Consider the following 14,425-nt stretch of genomic DNA (forward strand, 5'->3'; position numbering starts at 1 on the left):
AAGAGGCAGAGAGAGAGAGAGAGACAGAATGGGCACACCAGGGCCTCCAGTCACTGCAAACGAACTCCAGATGCGTTGCACTCCTTTGTGCATCTGGCTTACGTGGGTCCTGAAAGTTGAACCAGGATCCTCTGGCTTTGCAGGTAAATGCCTTAACCACTAAGCCATCTCTCCAGCCCTATATTTATTATTTTTAAATTTGTTTTTTTGAAGCAGCATCACACTCTAACCCACTCTGACCTAGAATTCAACTCTATAGCCCAAGCTGAGTATGAACTCATAGTGATTAGCCTCATGAGTGCTGGGATTAGAGGCATTAGCTAACAGTCCCAGCTTAAAAAGTTCTATTTTTAAAATATTTCTTGGGACTGGAGCAATGTCTTGGTGGTTAAAGGTGCTTGCTTTCAAAACCTGGCGGCCTGGATTTGACTCCCTAATACCTACATAAAGTCAAATACACAAAGTGGCACATGCATCTAGACTTTGTTTATAGTGGCAAGAGGCCCTGGCACTTCCATTTTCTCTCTCATTCTATCTCTCTGCTTGTGAATAAATAATAAAAGTATTTAAGATATTTTTAGTATTTGTGAAAGAGAATGGACACACCAGAGCCTCTTGCCACTATACATAATCTTCAGACACATACACCACTTTGTGCATCTGGCTTTATGTGGGTACTGGGGAATCAAACTCAGTCTTGTAGATTTTTTAAGCAAGTGTCTTTAACTGTTGAGCCATTTCCCCAGCCCCCCAAAATTCTGTTTTTAAATGGACACCCTGTGAGGTGGTGTGATTAGCACCCTGCCCTTTCCATTCTGCCAACTTTCCTGCTTCATACTCCTTGTTTTTGCTTTCATTTTCCCTTGAACATCTGTAGCCCTAGCATAGCTGATCTCTTCAGATCTCAGCTTATATCCCACGAGAGACCCTTCCATATCACCCTGTGTAAAATTATACTCTATTACATCACCTTTCCATGTGACACCTGTTTGTATCACGATCTGGTTTAATTCTGTGTCTGGTTTCTGTGTTCTTCCTTTCTTAAGGAATTTTATTTGTCTTGTTCACTGCTATTTCCACAGTGCTGGACACTGCTTAAAACTAACCACTGAAGGGACTGGGGAAATAGCTCAGCTGGTAAAGTGCTTGATTTGAAAGCATGAGGACTTGAGTTTGTAAGTTGTGGCACACACCTGTTATCTCAGCACTGGGAAGCAGAGACAGGCAGATTCCTGCAGTTTACTAATCTGCCTCTAGCCTTATTGATAACGCTCCAGGTCAGTGAGAAACCCTTTCTCAAAAAGAGGAAGATTGGCCTGGCGTGGTGGCATACAGCTTTAATCCCAGCAATCGGGTGGCAGAGTGGTAGGAGGGTCCCTTTGAATTCGAGGCCACCCTGAGAGTACATAGTGAATTCCAGGTTGGCCTGGACTAGAGAGGAACACTACCTTGGTGGGGGAGGGAGGAGAGGAAGATGGCATACCTGAGGGTGATACTTGAGGTGGTTATCTGGCACTCCCCACCACAAACCTTATTCATACAAATGCACACCAAACAAGCAAAACATACAAACAACCCCCACTAAACATTCTGTGAATAAATAAAAACTTTTTTGTATGAAATAGTTTGAGAATAAATAAAACCTTTCCCAAGCTGTAGTCAGGTGGATTTAAGGTGGCCTTACAAATAGCACTAGGTACCTTTTCCTTTTCTGTAATTGCACATTGTAATAGTATAATTGTTTTTATCAGTTGGTTAATCATTATTGTCATTCTTAATTTTGAGCTGTTAGCTTAGTATTCTATTTGTTTTTTACTTAGTTGGCAAAAAAACACAAAAAGAAATTCCTTCTATGACATTGGCTTAGTAACTAAGAAGGCTTTCATTCTAAATATTAATTTTTTTTTCATAAAACTGTACCAACCTACAGAGGGCAGTGTGTGAATCCTTACCCAGTACAAATTAAACAATTATTACAGCATTATTATTGAATTATTAGAGCCTTATTGGTCTTAATGTCTAAGTTATATTCATTGTTTTTTTCAGTTTTGGAAATAAAGTTAAGGCTTTTTATAGTATTACTATACATGAAATAAATAAGTTTTTTTTGTTTTGTTTTGTTTTGTTTTGTTTTGTTTTGTTTTTTTCCTATTACAGCTAGGAAACCATTCACTACAGTAGTTTCACCAGCAGTACCAAAGTCTCCTCATCTGAATCAGGATTCTCAACAGGTATATATTTATCTCTCTTTTTCAAAATTAGTATATATTCTTTCTACAAGACAATTGATTTCATTTTATTTTCATATAAGCATATCATGTACATTGGTCATATTTATTCTCCTATTACCTTCTGTTGTCTTCATTTCTGAATTTATATATTTCTTGAAATATGGTTTTATATTGATATGGATATTCTGTAGTTTATAGTTGAATAATAATAATCAGAAAGTCCCAAACTGTCTTGGTTCAATATTTCTCGTATTTCAGTAATTTTTCATCATATTCCTGGCCAAAAGAAATGCATAGCAATTCTAGTTATTATATACTAGTATTAAACAATAAGTATGTATAGTGTAGCAGCTTAGCATTTTGTTTTTAAATAAATAGAGGCACTAATGGAATATATGCCCTTGTTGGACACTACACACTTTTAAAACCTCTGAATAGATGACACCTCCCCCGCCATTATTCCTCATTTCAGTTTCACAAAAATGTCAGCTGTTCTATAGTCTCCACACTCTGAAGGCAGAGGCAGGAGTATGCCTGTAAGTTTGAGGCTGGCTTGGTCTGTATCACTAGTTCCATGGCAGTCAGTACTACATAGTGAGATCCAGTCTCAAAACAAACAGATAGGATAATATTGAAATAAATGTACGGCTGGGGAGATTGCTTAGCAGATAAACTGCTGGCCACTCAAGTCTGAATACCCAAATTTAGATCCCCAAATGCCATGTAAAAGCTGGAAGCCAGGGTAGGCTTCTGTAATTCCAGTATGCTACTGGTGAGATAGGAGGTAGAGAAATTCCTAGAAGCCTGCAGATCAGCTGTCTTGGAGATCATAGCAGTGAACAAGAAGGGAAAACAAGACACCCTGAGGTGGAAGGTGAGGATCAACCCAAAAGTTGTCCTTTGATCTCCACTCACTCCCACTCATACCCACTCATACCCATTCACATGCATGTATATTCACACATCCACATCTCTTCCTCCCCAAAAGAAATGTAGTGAGATCTGATGTTGAAATTGTGCTTGAGCTAGTTCCTTTCCTGTTTTAACAAATGACATGTGATGCTACATTTCCAACACCCTGGAGCCTGTGTAGTTACTGAGGTATTCTAGAGTAGCTTGGACATTTTGGGACCCATAACAGCAGTTTCAGAAATAGTAATTAGGATGAGTTTGTATTCTAGAATAAATCACATAGTGTTTCTCAGTGGCGATTGTTAGCAGTTTTGGAGGGACAGTTCTCATTTTATGGCACTGCTTTTTCCAGCAGATGTGTTTGGGAGAAAATAAAGTGAAATGCTTCAGTTGTGTCTTTATCTTCCTCATAAGCACCCTTTCTTCCTGCCTTCCTGATTTCTCACCTTGCTTCCTTTCGTGAGGGAGACTTTCCCTGGGCAATCCACACTGGCCTTGAATTATAGGCATGTGCCACCATGTTTAGCTTCTTTATTAAATGTGGAAAAGAGTGGAGGGCTCTGGTGATGGCCCAATGGTTAAAGGCACTTGCTTGATTGCAAAATCTGTGACCCAGGTTTCAATTTCCCAGTACTCACCTAAAGTCTGTTTACAGTGGCAAAAGGCCCAGGCCATGCCCATACTTATTCTCTTCAAATAAATAAATATATTTCTTAAAAAAAGAAGAGTGCAGAAAAAAATAACTTAGACTACCTCTCAGATATGATTATTAACTTTTCTAGCTTTTCTGGTGCCTTTGTGAAAAATACTATTAAATTGATATATATAAATAATAGCCTTTCTCCTTAACATTGTTACTTCTTCTTATATTTACCTTTTTAAACAATAAGTTTTCATTTTCTTTTTTTTTTTTTTTTTTTAGAGAGTGAGCAAGCAAGAGAGACAGAATTGGCGCACCAGGCCCTCAGCCATTGCAATCAAACTCCGGACACTTGTACCACCTAGTGGGCCTGTGCAACTTTGTGCTTGCCTCACCTTTGTGTATCTGGCTTCCATGGGATCTGGATCCTTAGGTTTTGCAGGCAAGCACGTTAACTGCTAAGCCATCTCACCAGCCCTTAAAATTACCTTTTAAGGGCCACCAACAACCCTTTTCTATGCTTTGAACAAAGAGTTCCTTATTTTTGACATTTAGATGATTTCCGGCATTTTGCTATTATGAATACTTCAATAATTGGTTTGCCACATAAATCAGTTTTGCGTTTTAAGTTCTTTCCTTGAATTTGTTTTATTCCTAAAAGTAGAAATACTTGAAAGAGTAGGAACTAATTCCTTATGTTCTTAATATTATCATATCTAAAATTATTGATGTATAATTAGAATATTTATTTTACTTCATTTACTGTGAAGGACATTTTAAGGACTTGCTAAGTAAAAACACTATTTTACCACTATTTGAGGTTTTATTTCTTATTAGTAATATTCTTCTGTTTCTTATGCCTAATTGAATTACATATTTTTCCTGTATAAAAAGTTTTTGCCTGGGGCTGGAGAGATGGCTTAATGGTTAAGGTGTTTGCCTGCAAAGCCAAAGGACCCAGGTTTGATTCCCCAGTATCCATGCAAAGCCAGCCAGATGCACAAGATGGTGCATGCCTCTGGAATTTGTTTGCAGTGGCTAGAGGCCCTGGCACACCCATACTCTTTCTCTTTCTCTCTCTCTCTCTGCCCCTCTCTCTCCAATAAATAAATAAAATATTTTTAAAAAATTATTGCCTTTGTCTGGTGTAGTGGTGCACACCTTTAATCCCAGCACTCAGGAGGCAGAGATAGGAGGACTGCCATGAGTTCAAAGCCACCCTAAGACTACATAGTGAGTTTCAGGTAACCTGGAGTAGTGTAAAACTCTAACTTGAACCCCCCCCCCAAAGTGTTGTATTTATATTAATTTTCTATTTCTAAGTTGCTAAATGGCCAGGAGTTTAAACCAAATGAACCACTTCAGTCTTTGCAAGCCTTTTAAGTTATAAAGTAACCAAAAACCATTTGCATAGTTTGGAGGAACTTTTAATGTCATAACATTTTAACTTTGCATTATATATTGTCAGTTTGAAACTCATTTGTTGTTAATTATATTTTACTTGTCTTATATCTAATGTATACATGTGCCCTGTATGATCAATATGATTTAGTGGAATAACATATCCTTTACCAAAAAGTTAATTTGGGGGACTGGAGAGATGTCTGCAAGCAGAGAGAAATGGGTGGGGGAAAGATGGGGGATGCCACGGCCTCTAGCCATTAAAAATGAACTCCAGATGTATGCTCCACTTTGTGCATCTGGCTTTATGTGAGTACTGTAGAACTGAGCTCAGGCTTTTAAGGATCTGCAGGCAAACACCTTTAACTGCTGAGTGATCTCCCACCCCCTGAAACCATTCATATTTTAAAGAAAATAATATTCATGTTATTTTTTTTCGCATGGTAAGTTTACTTTTGTGTGTACGCATACTGACTTTTCTAGCACATGAATGAGGACTGACAGTACTTTTTTTTTTTTTTTTTTTCCCAAGGTAGGGTCTCACTTTAGTCCATGTTGACCTGGAACTTACTTTGTAGTCCCAGGCTGGTCTTGAACTCACAGTAATTCTCCTACCTCTACCTCCTGAGTGCTGGGATTATAGATATGCACCACCATACCCCAGCCTTTCTGTATTTTTTAAACACACACACAGAACTTAAGTCTGTGGTTGAATTCATTTTTTGGCGGTACTGGGGATTGAGTCTAGATTATTGTGCATGTTAGGCAATTACTCTACCACTGGATTATATCCTTGAACCTCTATTTTAATTTTAGTTTTAATTTTTTTTTTTTTTGAGTTAAGATCTCACTAAGTTTCCAGGCTGAACTTGAGCCCACTCTAGAGGAGGCACTTGACTTGTGACCCTATTATCCCCCATGTAGTCTACTCAAATTCTTCTATTTATGATTGAATATATAAAAATACATATATAGCCAAAGCTCCAAGTATGATTTCTACTCCACATCAAGAATGAACCAAGGGCCAGAGAGATGACTTAGTGGTTAAGGCACTTGCCTGTAAAGTCTAAGGACTCAGGTTTGATTCCCCAGGACTCACATAAGCCAGATGCACAAGGTGGTACATGCATCTGGAGTTCATTTGCAGTGGCTGGAGGCCCTGATGTACCCATTCTCTCTCAAATAAGTTCATTTAAAAACTGATCAGAAATCTCATGTGTGGTAGAGGATAGCTGTGAGTTTAAGGCCAGCCTGGAGCTCCAGAATGATTTCCAGGTTAGCCTGGGCTAGAGTGAGCTTAAGTTTTCAAAAAAGTTATCAAGTACCTTGAAAAAAATCAAACACAAGAAGCAATTAAAAATTTAGAATTAGACTGGGAAGATGGCCCTGCTGTTAAAGGTACTTGCTTGCAAAGCCTGCTGGCCTGGGTTCAGTTTCCCCAAAGCCATGTAAAGCCAGGTGCAGTGGCAAAAGGTCCATACCCTAGCTCTTTCTTTCTGAGCCTGCAACTAATAAGAATTTGTTATTATTATTATTATTTATTTTGAGAGAGAAAGAGGGAGCGAAAGAGAGAATGGATGTACCAGCTTCAGCTGCTGTGAACGAACTCCAGATGCTTGTGCCCCCTTGTGTACATATGCGAATTGTGCACTTGCATCGCTGCATCTGTCTATTGTGGGACCTGGAGATTCGAGCATGAATTCTTAGGTTTTGCAGTCAAGTGCCTTAACCACTAAGCCATCTCTCTAGCCAAATAATAAGAATATTTAAAATTTTGGATCCAGGAACTGGAGAGATGGCTCTGTGGTTAAGGTACTTGCTTGCAGTGCCTAATAATCAGGTTTGATTCCCCAGTGCCCAAATAAAGTCAGCTGCATAAAGTGGTGCTTGCATCTGGAGTTTGTTTGCAATGGGTAGAGAGGCCCTGCACACCTATTCTCTCTTTCTTTGATGAATAAATAAATAAAATATATATATTTTAAAATGTGGCTGGGAAAGTAGCTTAGCAGTTAAGGTACTTTCCTGTGAAGCCTAAAGATCCAGGTTCAACTCCCCAGAACCCACATAAGCCAGGTGCACATGGTGGCACATGCTTCTTGAGTTCATTTATAGTGGCTGGAGGCACTGGTGTGCCTATACTCTCTCTCTCTATCTGCTTCTCCCTCTCTCTCAAAATAAGTAAATACATGAAAATTTTTTTTTTAATTGGATCAGAGCTGGAAAAAATGGCTTAGTGGTTAAGGCATTTGCCAGCAAAGCCAAAGGACCCTGGTTCGATTCTCTAGGACCCATGTAAGCCAGATGACAAGGAAGTACATACATCTGGAGTTTGTTTGCAGTGGCTGGAGGCCTTGGCATGTCCATTCTCTCCTTCTCTCTCTCCCTCTCTCTCTCTCTCTCTCTCTCTCTCTCTCTCTCTCTCTCTCTCTCTCTTTCTCTCTCTCCCCCTCTCTCCCTCTCTCCCTCTTACTCTCTCTTTACCTCTTTCTCTGTCAAATAAATAAATAAATAAATAAGCTATATGGAAAATTAATTGAATCAAGCCAGACTTGGTGGTGAATGCCTGAAATCCAACACTTGGGAGGCAGAGACAGAAAGACCAAGAGTTCAAGGCCAGCTTTAAATACAAAGTGAGAACTGCCAAAGCCAGCCTGAGCTACATGAAACCTGTCTCAAAAAATGAAAAAAAAAAAAAAAAATAGAATTTAGGATTTTATAATGGGCTGAGTTTTAAAATAAATTGTCATAGTACCTTATATATGCATATATATACACATATATATGTATGTGTGTGTGTGTGTGTGTGTGTATGCTCTGATAGCTTACATGTGTGTATAGAGGTCATAATACCTTATATACTCTGATAGCTTGGATGTGTGTGTATGCTGGTCATAGTACCTCATATATATGCTCTGCATGTGTGTGTATAGAGGTTATAGTATCTTATATATATGCTCTGGATGGCTTGCATGTATGTATAGAGCAAAGCAAGATGGATATAGCAGTTGCATTTTCTTTTTTCTATTTATTCTTAGAGACAAGTTTCAGTATGTAGTATGGGACTCACTAGGCAGCCCAGGCTGACTTCAAACTTGTACTTCTGCTTTTGCCTCCTGAGTTCTAGGATATGTTCAAAGAACAAACTTACCTTAAGTTTGTGTTTTCCCAACAAAATTATGAACTACCTGGCAACTGTTATAGTAAACTAGATAGATACTTTGATAACCTACTGATATTTTATTCCAGCTCTTTTCCTTGGGAAGTGAAGAGACTGCCTTTCTTGCTGCTATTCCTAAACAATTATCCTATGGCCCTAAGGTAAAATCTGTGAAGAACTCTGATTTGCATAACCTTCTATCTTCCTTCTCTCTCTCTCTCTCTCTCTCTCTGGGTGTGTGTGTGTGTGTGTATTTTATGCAAACATCAGAGATTTCATAGGCAGAAAATTATTGAGTACAATAAATTAGCCTGGTTTTAAGAATGAGAGAAACTAATGATTGCTAGCTCCCTCTTTAGTCCTGAACCTTTCTGTGCTACTAGTTTGCTAATCATGCATGTCCTATCCATACATAAATAAGGTTCTAGGGGTTGGAAACAATGCCATGTAGAATGAACTTAGTGCATGCTCTTTGTGAACAAAATGATTATAGTCTTCACCATGTTGTCTATTTTAACTCTTCTGTTTATGACTAAATATATATAGAAAAAAATATATATAGCTAAAGCTCTAAGTATGCTACCTACTCCACGTCAAGAATGAACAGAGGGCTGGATAGATAGCTTAGTGGTTAAGGCACTTACCTGTGAAGCTAAGGACCAGGTTTGATTCCCTAGTACTCATGTAAGCCAGATGCCCAAGGTGGCACACACAGCTCGAGCTTGTTTACAGTGGCTGGAGGCCCTGGTGCACCCATTCTCTCTCTTTCTCCTTCCCTCTCTCTCTCAAAAAAATTAATAGAGATGTTATGTATGGTGGTGCATGCTTGTAATCCTAGCACTTGGGAATTAGAGTTGGGAGAATAAGAAGTTTAAGACCTTTCTGGTCTGAATGAGACTTTTGTCTCACAAACAAACAAACAAACAAAATAACTGACAGACAACAGCATGTAAATGGTTAGGTTTATAAACAGTGACTGTGTTCCTAAAATCCCAACCTACCTCTGAAAGGGAGCCACAGGACAGCACAGAAGACAAGGCATCCACTTCCCTGGGAGTGGATATTCTCCATCAATCAAAACAAAAGTATATAGAATTTTGTTTGGTTTCTTTTCAGGGAAGAGTATCACTCTGTAGCCCTAGGTTGGCCTTGTATGCATGGTGATTCTCTTACCTCAGCCTCCAGAGTTCTGGGATTAAAGGCATGTGCACCAGGCCCAGATTAGAATATTAAGAGTTATGACTTGTTTTCATTTATCTGAGCATGTTTCAAACTCAGAATAGGGCTAGAACAATGGCTTAGTAGTTAAGGTGCTTGCCTGAAAAGTTTAAGGAACCATGTTCAATTCTCCAGGTCCCACCTAAGCCAGATGCACCAGGTGACACAAGAATGCAAGGTTGCACATGTGAACAAGGTGGTGCACATGTCTGGAGTTCAGTTGCGGTGGCTGGAGGCCCTAGGGTGCCAATTTTCTCTCTCTCTCACCCATAAAATAAAATAAAAAAAAAAAAGGTTGAAGAGATGGCTTAGTGGTTAAGGCGCTTGCCTGCAAAGCCTACCCATGTTCAATCTCCACATGTGATGTAAGCTAGATGCACAAAGATAATGCAAGCACAAGGCCATACATGTGCACTAGGTGGCACAAGCATCTGGAGTTCAACTGCAGTGGTAGAGGCCCTGGTGCACCAATTCTCTCTCTCTCCAAGAAAATGTAAAAATTAGGGCTGGAGGGATGGCTTAGTGGTTTAGACACTTACCTGCAAAGCCGAAGGACCCAGGTTTGATTCTCCAGGACCCATAAACCAGATGCACATGGTGGTGTATGTGTCTGGAGTTTGTTTGCTATGGCTAGAGGCCCTGGCACACCCATAGTTTCTCTCTTTCTCTTTCTCTCTTGTAAATAAATAACTAAAAGTAAAATGTAAAAAAAAAAAAAAATTAAACTCAGAATAATGGGTTCAGGCCTGGGATGGAGCTCAGTGGTAGAGCACCACAAGTTTTTTTTTTTTTTTTTTTTTTGCAGTAAAAGTTCTATATAATAGGGCATTTAAGTTTGATTTTTTCTTTTGAATATGATTTAGAATCTTCTTTCTAGAATAACAGCATATTAATATTATATATCATTGTCTTTTTGATAATTTATCAGTTAGAACCAAATGAATCTTTTATGAACATTTCTTTGACTGTTACGATACCTTATTTTCCCACACTCTGGGTAGGCTTTGTTACACTGTGTGGTGTAAAAATGATAAAATCCTTAAGGGGGCAGCAGAGAAAGCTATTTGAAACCCGAAAGCAGACCATTCTGAGGGAATGAAGAAAGTGTTGGAGCAAATCTGCACTGGAATCATTCTCAGAGGTTCTGCACTCACAGCAATAAGACACAAATCTCCTGGTATGTAGAGAGCCCACTGTCCCTCTAGCAGTTAAGCCTTGTAGTCTATAAAACCCTTATGCAAAGCAAAGTGCTTCTTCCATTCCTTCTCTTTTTCCTCTTCCTTCTTCTCTCCCTTTATTTTTGAGGTAAAGTCTCACTCTAAACCAACTTGATTTAGAACTCACTCTAGTTCCAGGTTGGTCAAGAACTGCCAGCAATCCTACCTCTGCCTCCCGAGGGCTGGGATTAAAAGTGTACACCAGCACATGTGGCTCTTTCATTTTCTATTATATTTTCATCAATTGTTTCCTGTAGCCAAGCACTATATTATGTCAATGCTGCTGATACCTAGGTGGAGCAGAAAGGTCTTCCCTCAAGGAGCTTGCAGTACACCAGTGTACAGATCAGGAGAACCATTATAAAACAAAGTGACAAGCTTAGACTGTATCATGTTATATATACTATGTATGTGATATATAGTAGAAGCATAGAGAAAGGGGCAACTAAGTCTTTGGCCTAATTGGTCATCATCTTTGTCCTTTTATACTAGTAAAAACTCATTAATGTTGAACTTGAATGGAGTTAAACTGATACACTTCAAATTTATTACTTTTACCATATGTTTCAGAATAATAGGAACTTTTCCGGTTTTAAGCATTACCCCTATGGTAATTATATTAAGTATTATTGATAAATATTAATGAAAATAAAAGTTATATATTAATGTCTATGTTAATGCATTATGGATATATGCCAGTCGATACTTACATGGTTCTTATATTTTGATAACTTACCTGTAGCCTGTTGAGTTTCAAGGACATCAGGTGAAAGGATCAGCTACAAGTGGTGTCATGGTCAGAGGATGCAGCTCACAGCTAGATTGCAATCTGTGTCCAAAGAGCATTGAGTATGAAAACTTCATGGCAAAACCAGAGTTGCCTAACACTTCTATGCATACTGGCTGCCTGCAGGTAAAAATGTTTTTATACTTGCATTTTGCTAAATCACTTTATTTATGTCAATATTAAATTTTATAAAGAGATTATAGTTAAATACTGATTCAAAAGGAGAACATGGATAAGTTGACAAGAAGCATATAGCTCAAACCAAACCACACAAATATTTTATGAGGTTTCCCAATTTATTGGCATATAGTTGTTTGTAAGAGACCATTATGTCCTCTTATTATCAGAACCTGTAACTGCCACCTTCTGGCCTTTCTGTGGTAGTTAGGGAAAATCATTTTACTTCTTATTGTTCTCTTTATATTTAGATATTTATATTCAGATATTTTGTTTTGAATTTTTTCCATGTTCCCATGCCTATACTAATTCCCAGTCCCCTTGATATTACTTGTAATTTGTAGTTATTATTGTTTCTTAGTTTTATCAAAGGTGGGGTTTCTGTTTCTTATTTTCCATGTTGTCTGAAAAGAGAATAGAGAGTACTCTATATTGAAAAATAAACTTTCTGGGCCAGGCGTGGTGGAACACACCTGTAATCCCAGCACTTGGGAAGCAGAGGTAGGAGGATTGCCCTGAGTTCAAGGCTATCCTGAGACAACATAGTGAATTCCAGGTCAGCCTGAGCTAGAGCAAGACCCTATCTTGAAAAACCAAAATGAAACCAAAGCAAGCAAACAAAAACCCATGCCTAAAATCCCAAAATGGAGCATCACTACAAGTTCCAGTGCAGCCTGATCTACATAAGTTGTTTGCTAATCTGGGCTACAGATTGAGACCCTGGGAGGAAGAAAGGGAGCAGAGAAGAAAGAAAGAAAGGAAGACAGCTTCCAGAAGGATAGACAATAAAACCACGATAATTCCCATTCTCCCCTCTTAAATCCATGTTCCACTGAACTTCCCCCTTCCAATTAGCCTCTCTTTTATTTTGATGTCATTATCTTTCTCTCCTATTGTGAAGGTCTTGTGTAGGTAGTTTTAGGCACTATGAAGTTATGAATATCAAGGCCATTTTGGGGGGATGGGTCTGGAAGATTGCATTGTAAGCAGTCCTACCCCTCCTTTGGCTCTTACATTCTTTCTGTCACCTCTTTTGCAATGGACCCTGAGCCTTGAAGGGTGTGATAGAGATGTTTCAGTGCGGAACACGTCTCTGTCACTTCTCAGCACTATGGTGAGTTTTGAGTCACCCCAGCAGCCATCGCCATCTGAAAGAAGAAGCTTCTCTAATCATAAGTGAGCTTACCATTAATATATGGGTATAAGCATTTAAAAGTATACTTACTGGCAGTTTGTGGGCATAACATATATATATTTAGCCAGTGTCTGCTTGTTCTATTTTAATTATTTTCACATATTTTAGTTATAGTTAGATGGTATATATCCTGAATATATAAAAATGTTTACAGCAAAAACAATCTAAGCTTGCCAAGAGGGATAAATGCCTTTTTGAGTAAGTGAGACTGATTGCTAATATGGATTTCTGTGAACTCTAAGATATACTTTGCATTTTATTAGGTCCAGTGATGCTGTCACTCTAAGAAGCACCATTTTGTTATATGCTGCCCATAAGAAGAGCAAAAAAATAAACATGACATCGTGTTTTGTCACTTCTGTCAAAAGTGTATTATTAAAATTTACCATAGTACAAACTTTAGATGTACAGTTCAGTAATATTAAGTATATTTATATCATTTTGAAAAAGACTTCCAGAATTTTTTAAATCTTCATTTAGATCCCCCATTTTCATTAATTAGCTAATTAATTTTTTTGGTAGTACCTGGGATTGAACCTAGGACCTTGCCCATGCTTAGGTAGGTACTCCACTACTGAACTATTTCCTGTCCCTGCTGTTTTTCAATTTTTAGATAGGGTCTCCAAAAGTTACCTGGGCTGGCCTTGACCTCAGTCTGGAATTCAGACATACCCTCAACTTGTGATTCTCTTGCCTCAGATTCTGAGTATCTGATTTATGGGCCTGGACTTATTTCATTTTTGTTACATTTTTTCTTTTTTTTAAATTTTTTATTTATTTATCTGAGAGCGACAGACACAGAGAGAAAGACAGGTAGAGGGAGAGAGAGAGAATAGGCGCGCCAGGGCTTCCAGCCTCTGCAAACGAACTCCAGATGCGTGCGCCCCCTTGTGCATCTGGCTAACGTGGGACCTGGGGAACCGAGCCTCGAACTGGGGTCCTTAGGCTTCACAGGCAAGCGCTTAACCGCTAAGCCATCTCTCCAGCCCACATTTTTTGTTTCATATATATATATATATATATATATATATATATATATATATATATATAATTTTTTTTTTTCGAGGTAGAGTCTCACTGTAACCGAGGCTGAACTGGAATTCACTATGTAGTCTCAGGGTGGCATCAAGCTCATGACGATCCTCCTGTTTTTGTCTCCTGAGTTCTGGGATTAAAGGTGTGCACCACCATGCCCAGCTTAAATATATATATTTTTTTAATTTGAGAGAGTGTGAGCAAGTGAGAATGGGCGTGCCAGGGCCTCTTGCCACCACACACAAACTCCAGATACATGCTGTGCATCAGGCTTTATGTGAGTACTGGAGAATTGAATCCAAGCCATCATGCTGTGCAAGCCAGTACATTTAACTGCTGAGCCATCTCTCCAGCCCATATTTTTATTCTTAATTGACATATATTGTACATATTAATGAGTTTCAGTGTGATATTTCAAATCATGCTTGCTGTGTATAAAGATCAGATGTGGGTAT

The 14,425-nt window shown here is 38.6% G+C and overlaps 1 protein-coding gene across 3 annotated transcripts in view; it reads left to right on the plus strand.

Moving 5' to 3' along the window:
• Positions 1 to 14,425, plus strand: part of Zgrf1 (zinc finger GRF-type containing 1) — an 81,877-nt gene that overhangs the window by 25,098 nt on the left and 42,354 nt on the right. For all 3 annotated transcript variants that reach the window (XM_045143894.1, XM_045143895.1, XM_045143896.1), the window contains 3 exons: positions 2,158 to 2,231; positions 8,431 to 8,502; positions 11,519 to 11,689. In XM_045143894.1, coding sequence (XP_044999829.1) covers positions 2,158 to 2,231; positions 8,431 to 8,502; positions 11,519 to 11,689 — 317 coding nt within the window. The remainder of the gene's footprint in view (positions 1 to 2,157; positions 2,232 to 8,430; positions 8,503 to 11,518; positions 11,690 to 14,425) is intronic.

The sequence above is a fragment of the Jaculus jaculus genome, chromosome 2, assembly GCF_020740685.1.
Source record: "Jaculus jaculus isolate mJacJac1 chromosome 2, mJacJac1.mat.Y.cur, whole genome shotgun sequence".
NCBI lineage: Eukaryota > Metazoa > Chordata > Mammalia > Rodentia > Dipodidae > Jaculus > Jaculus jaculus.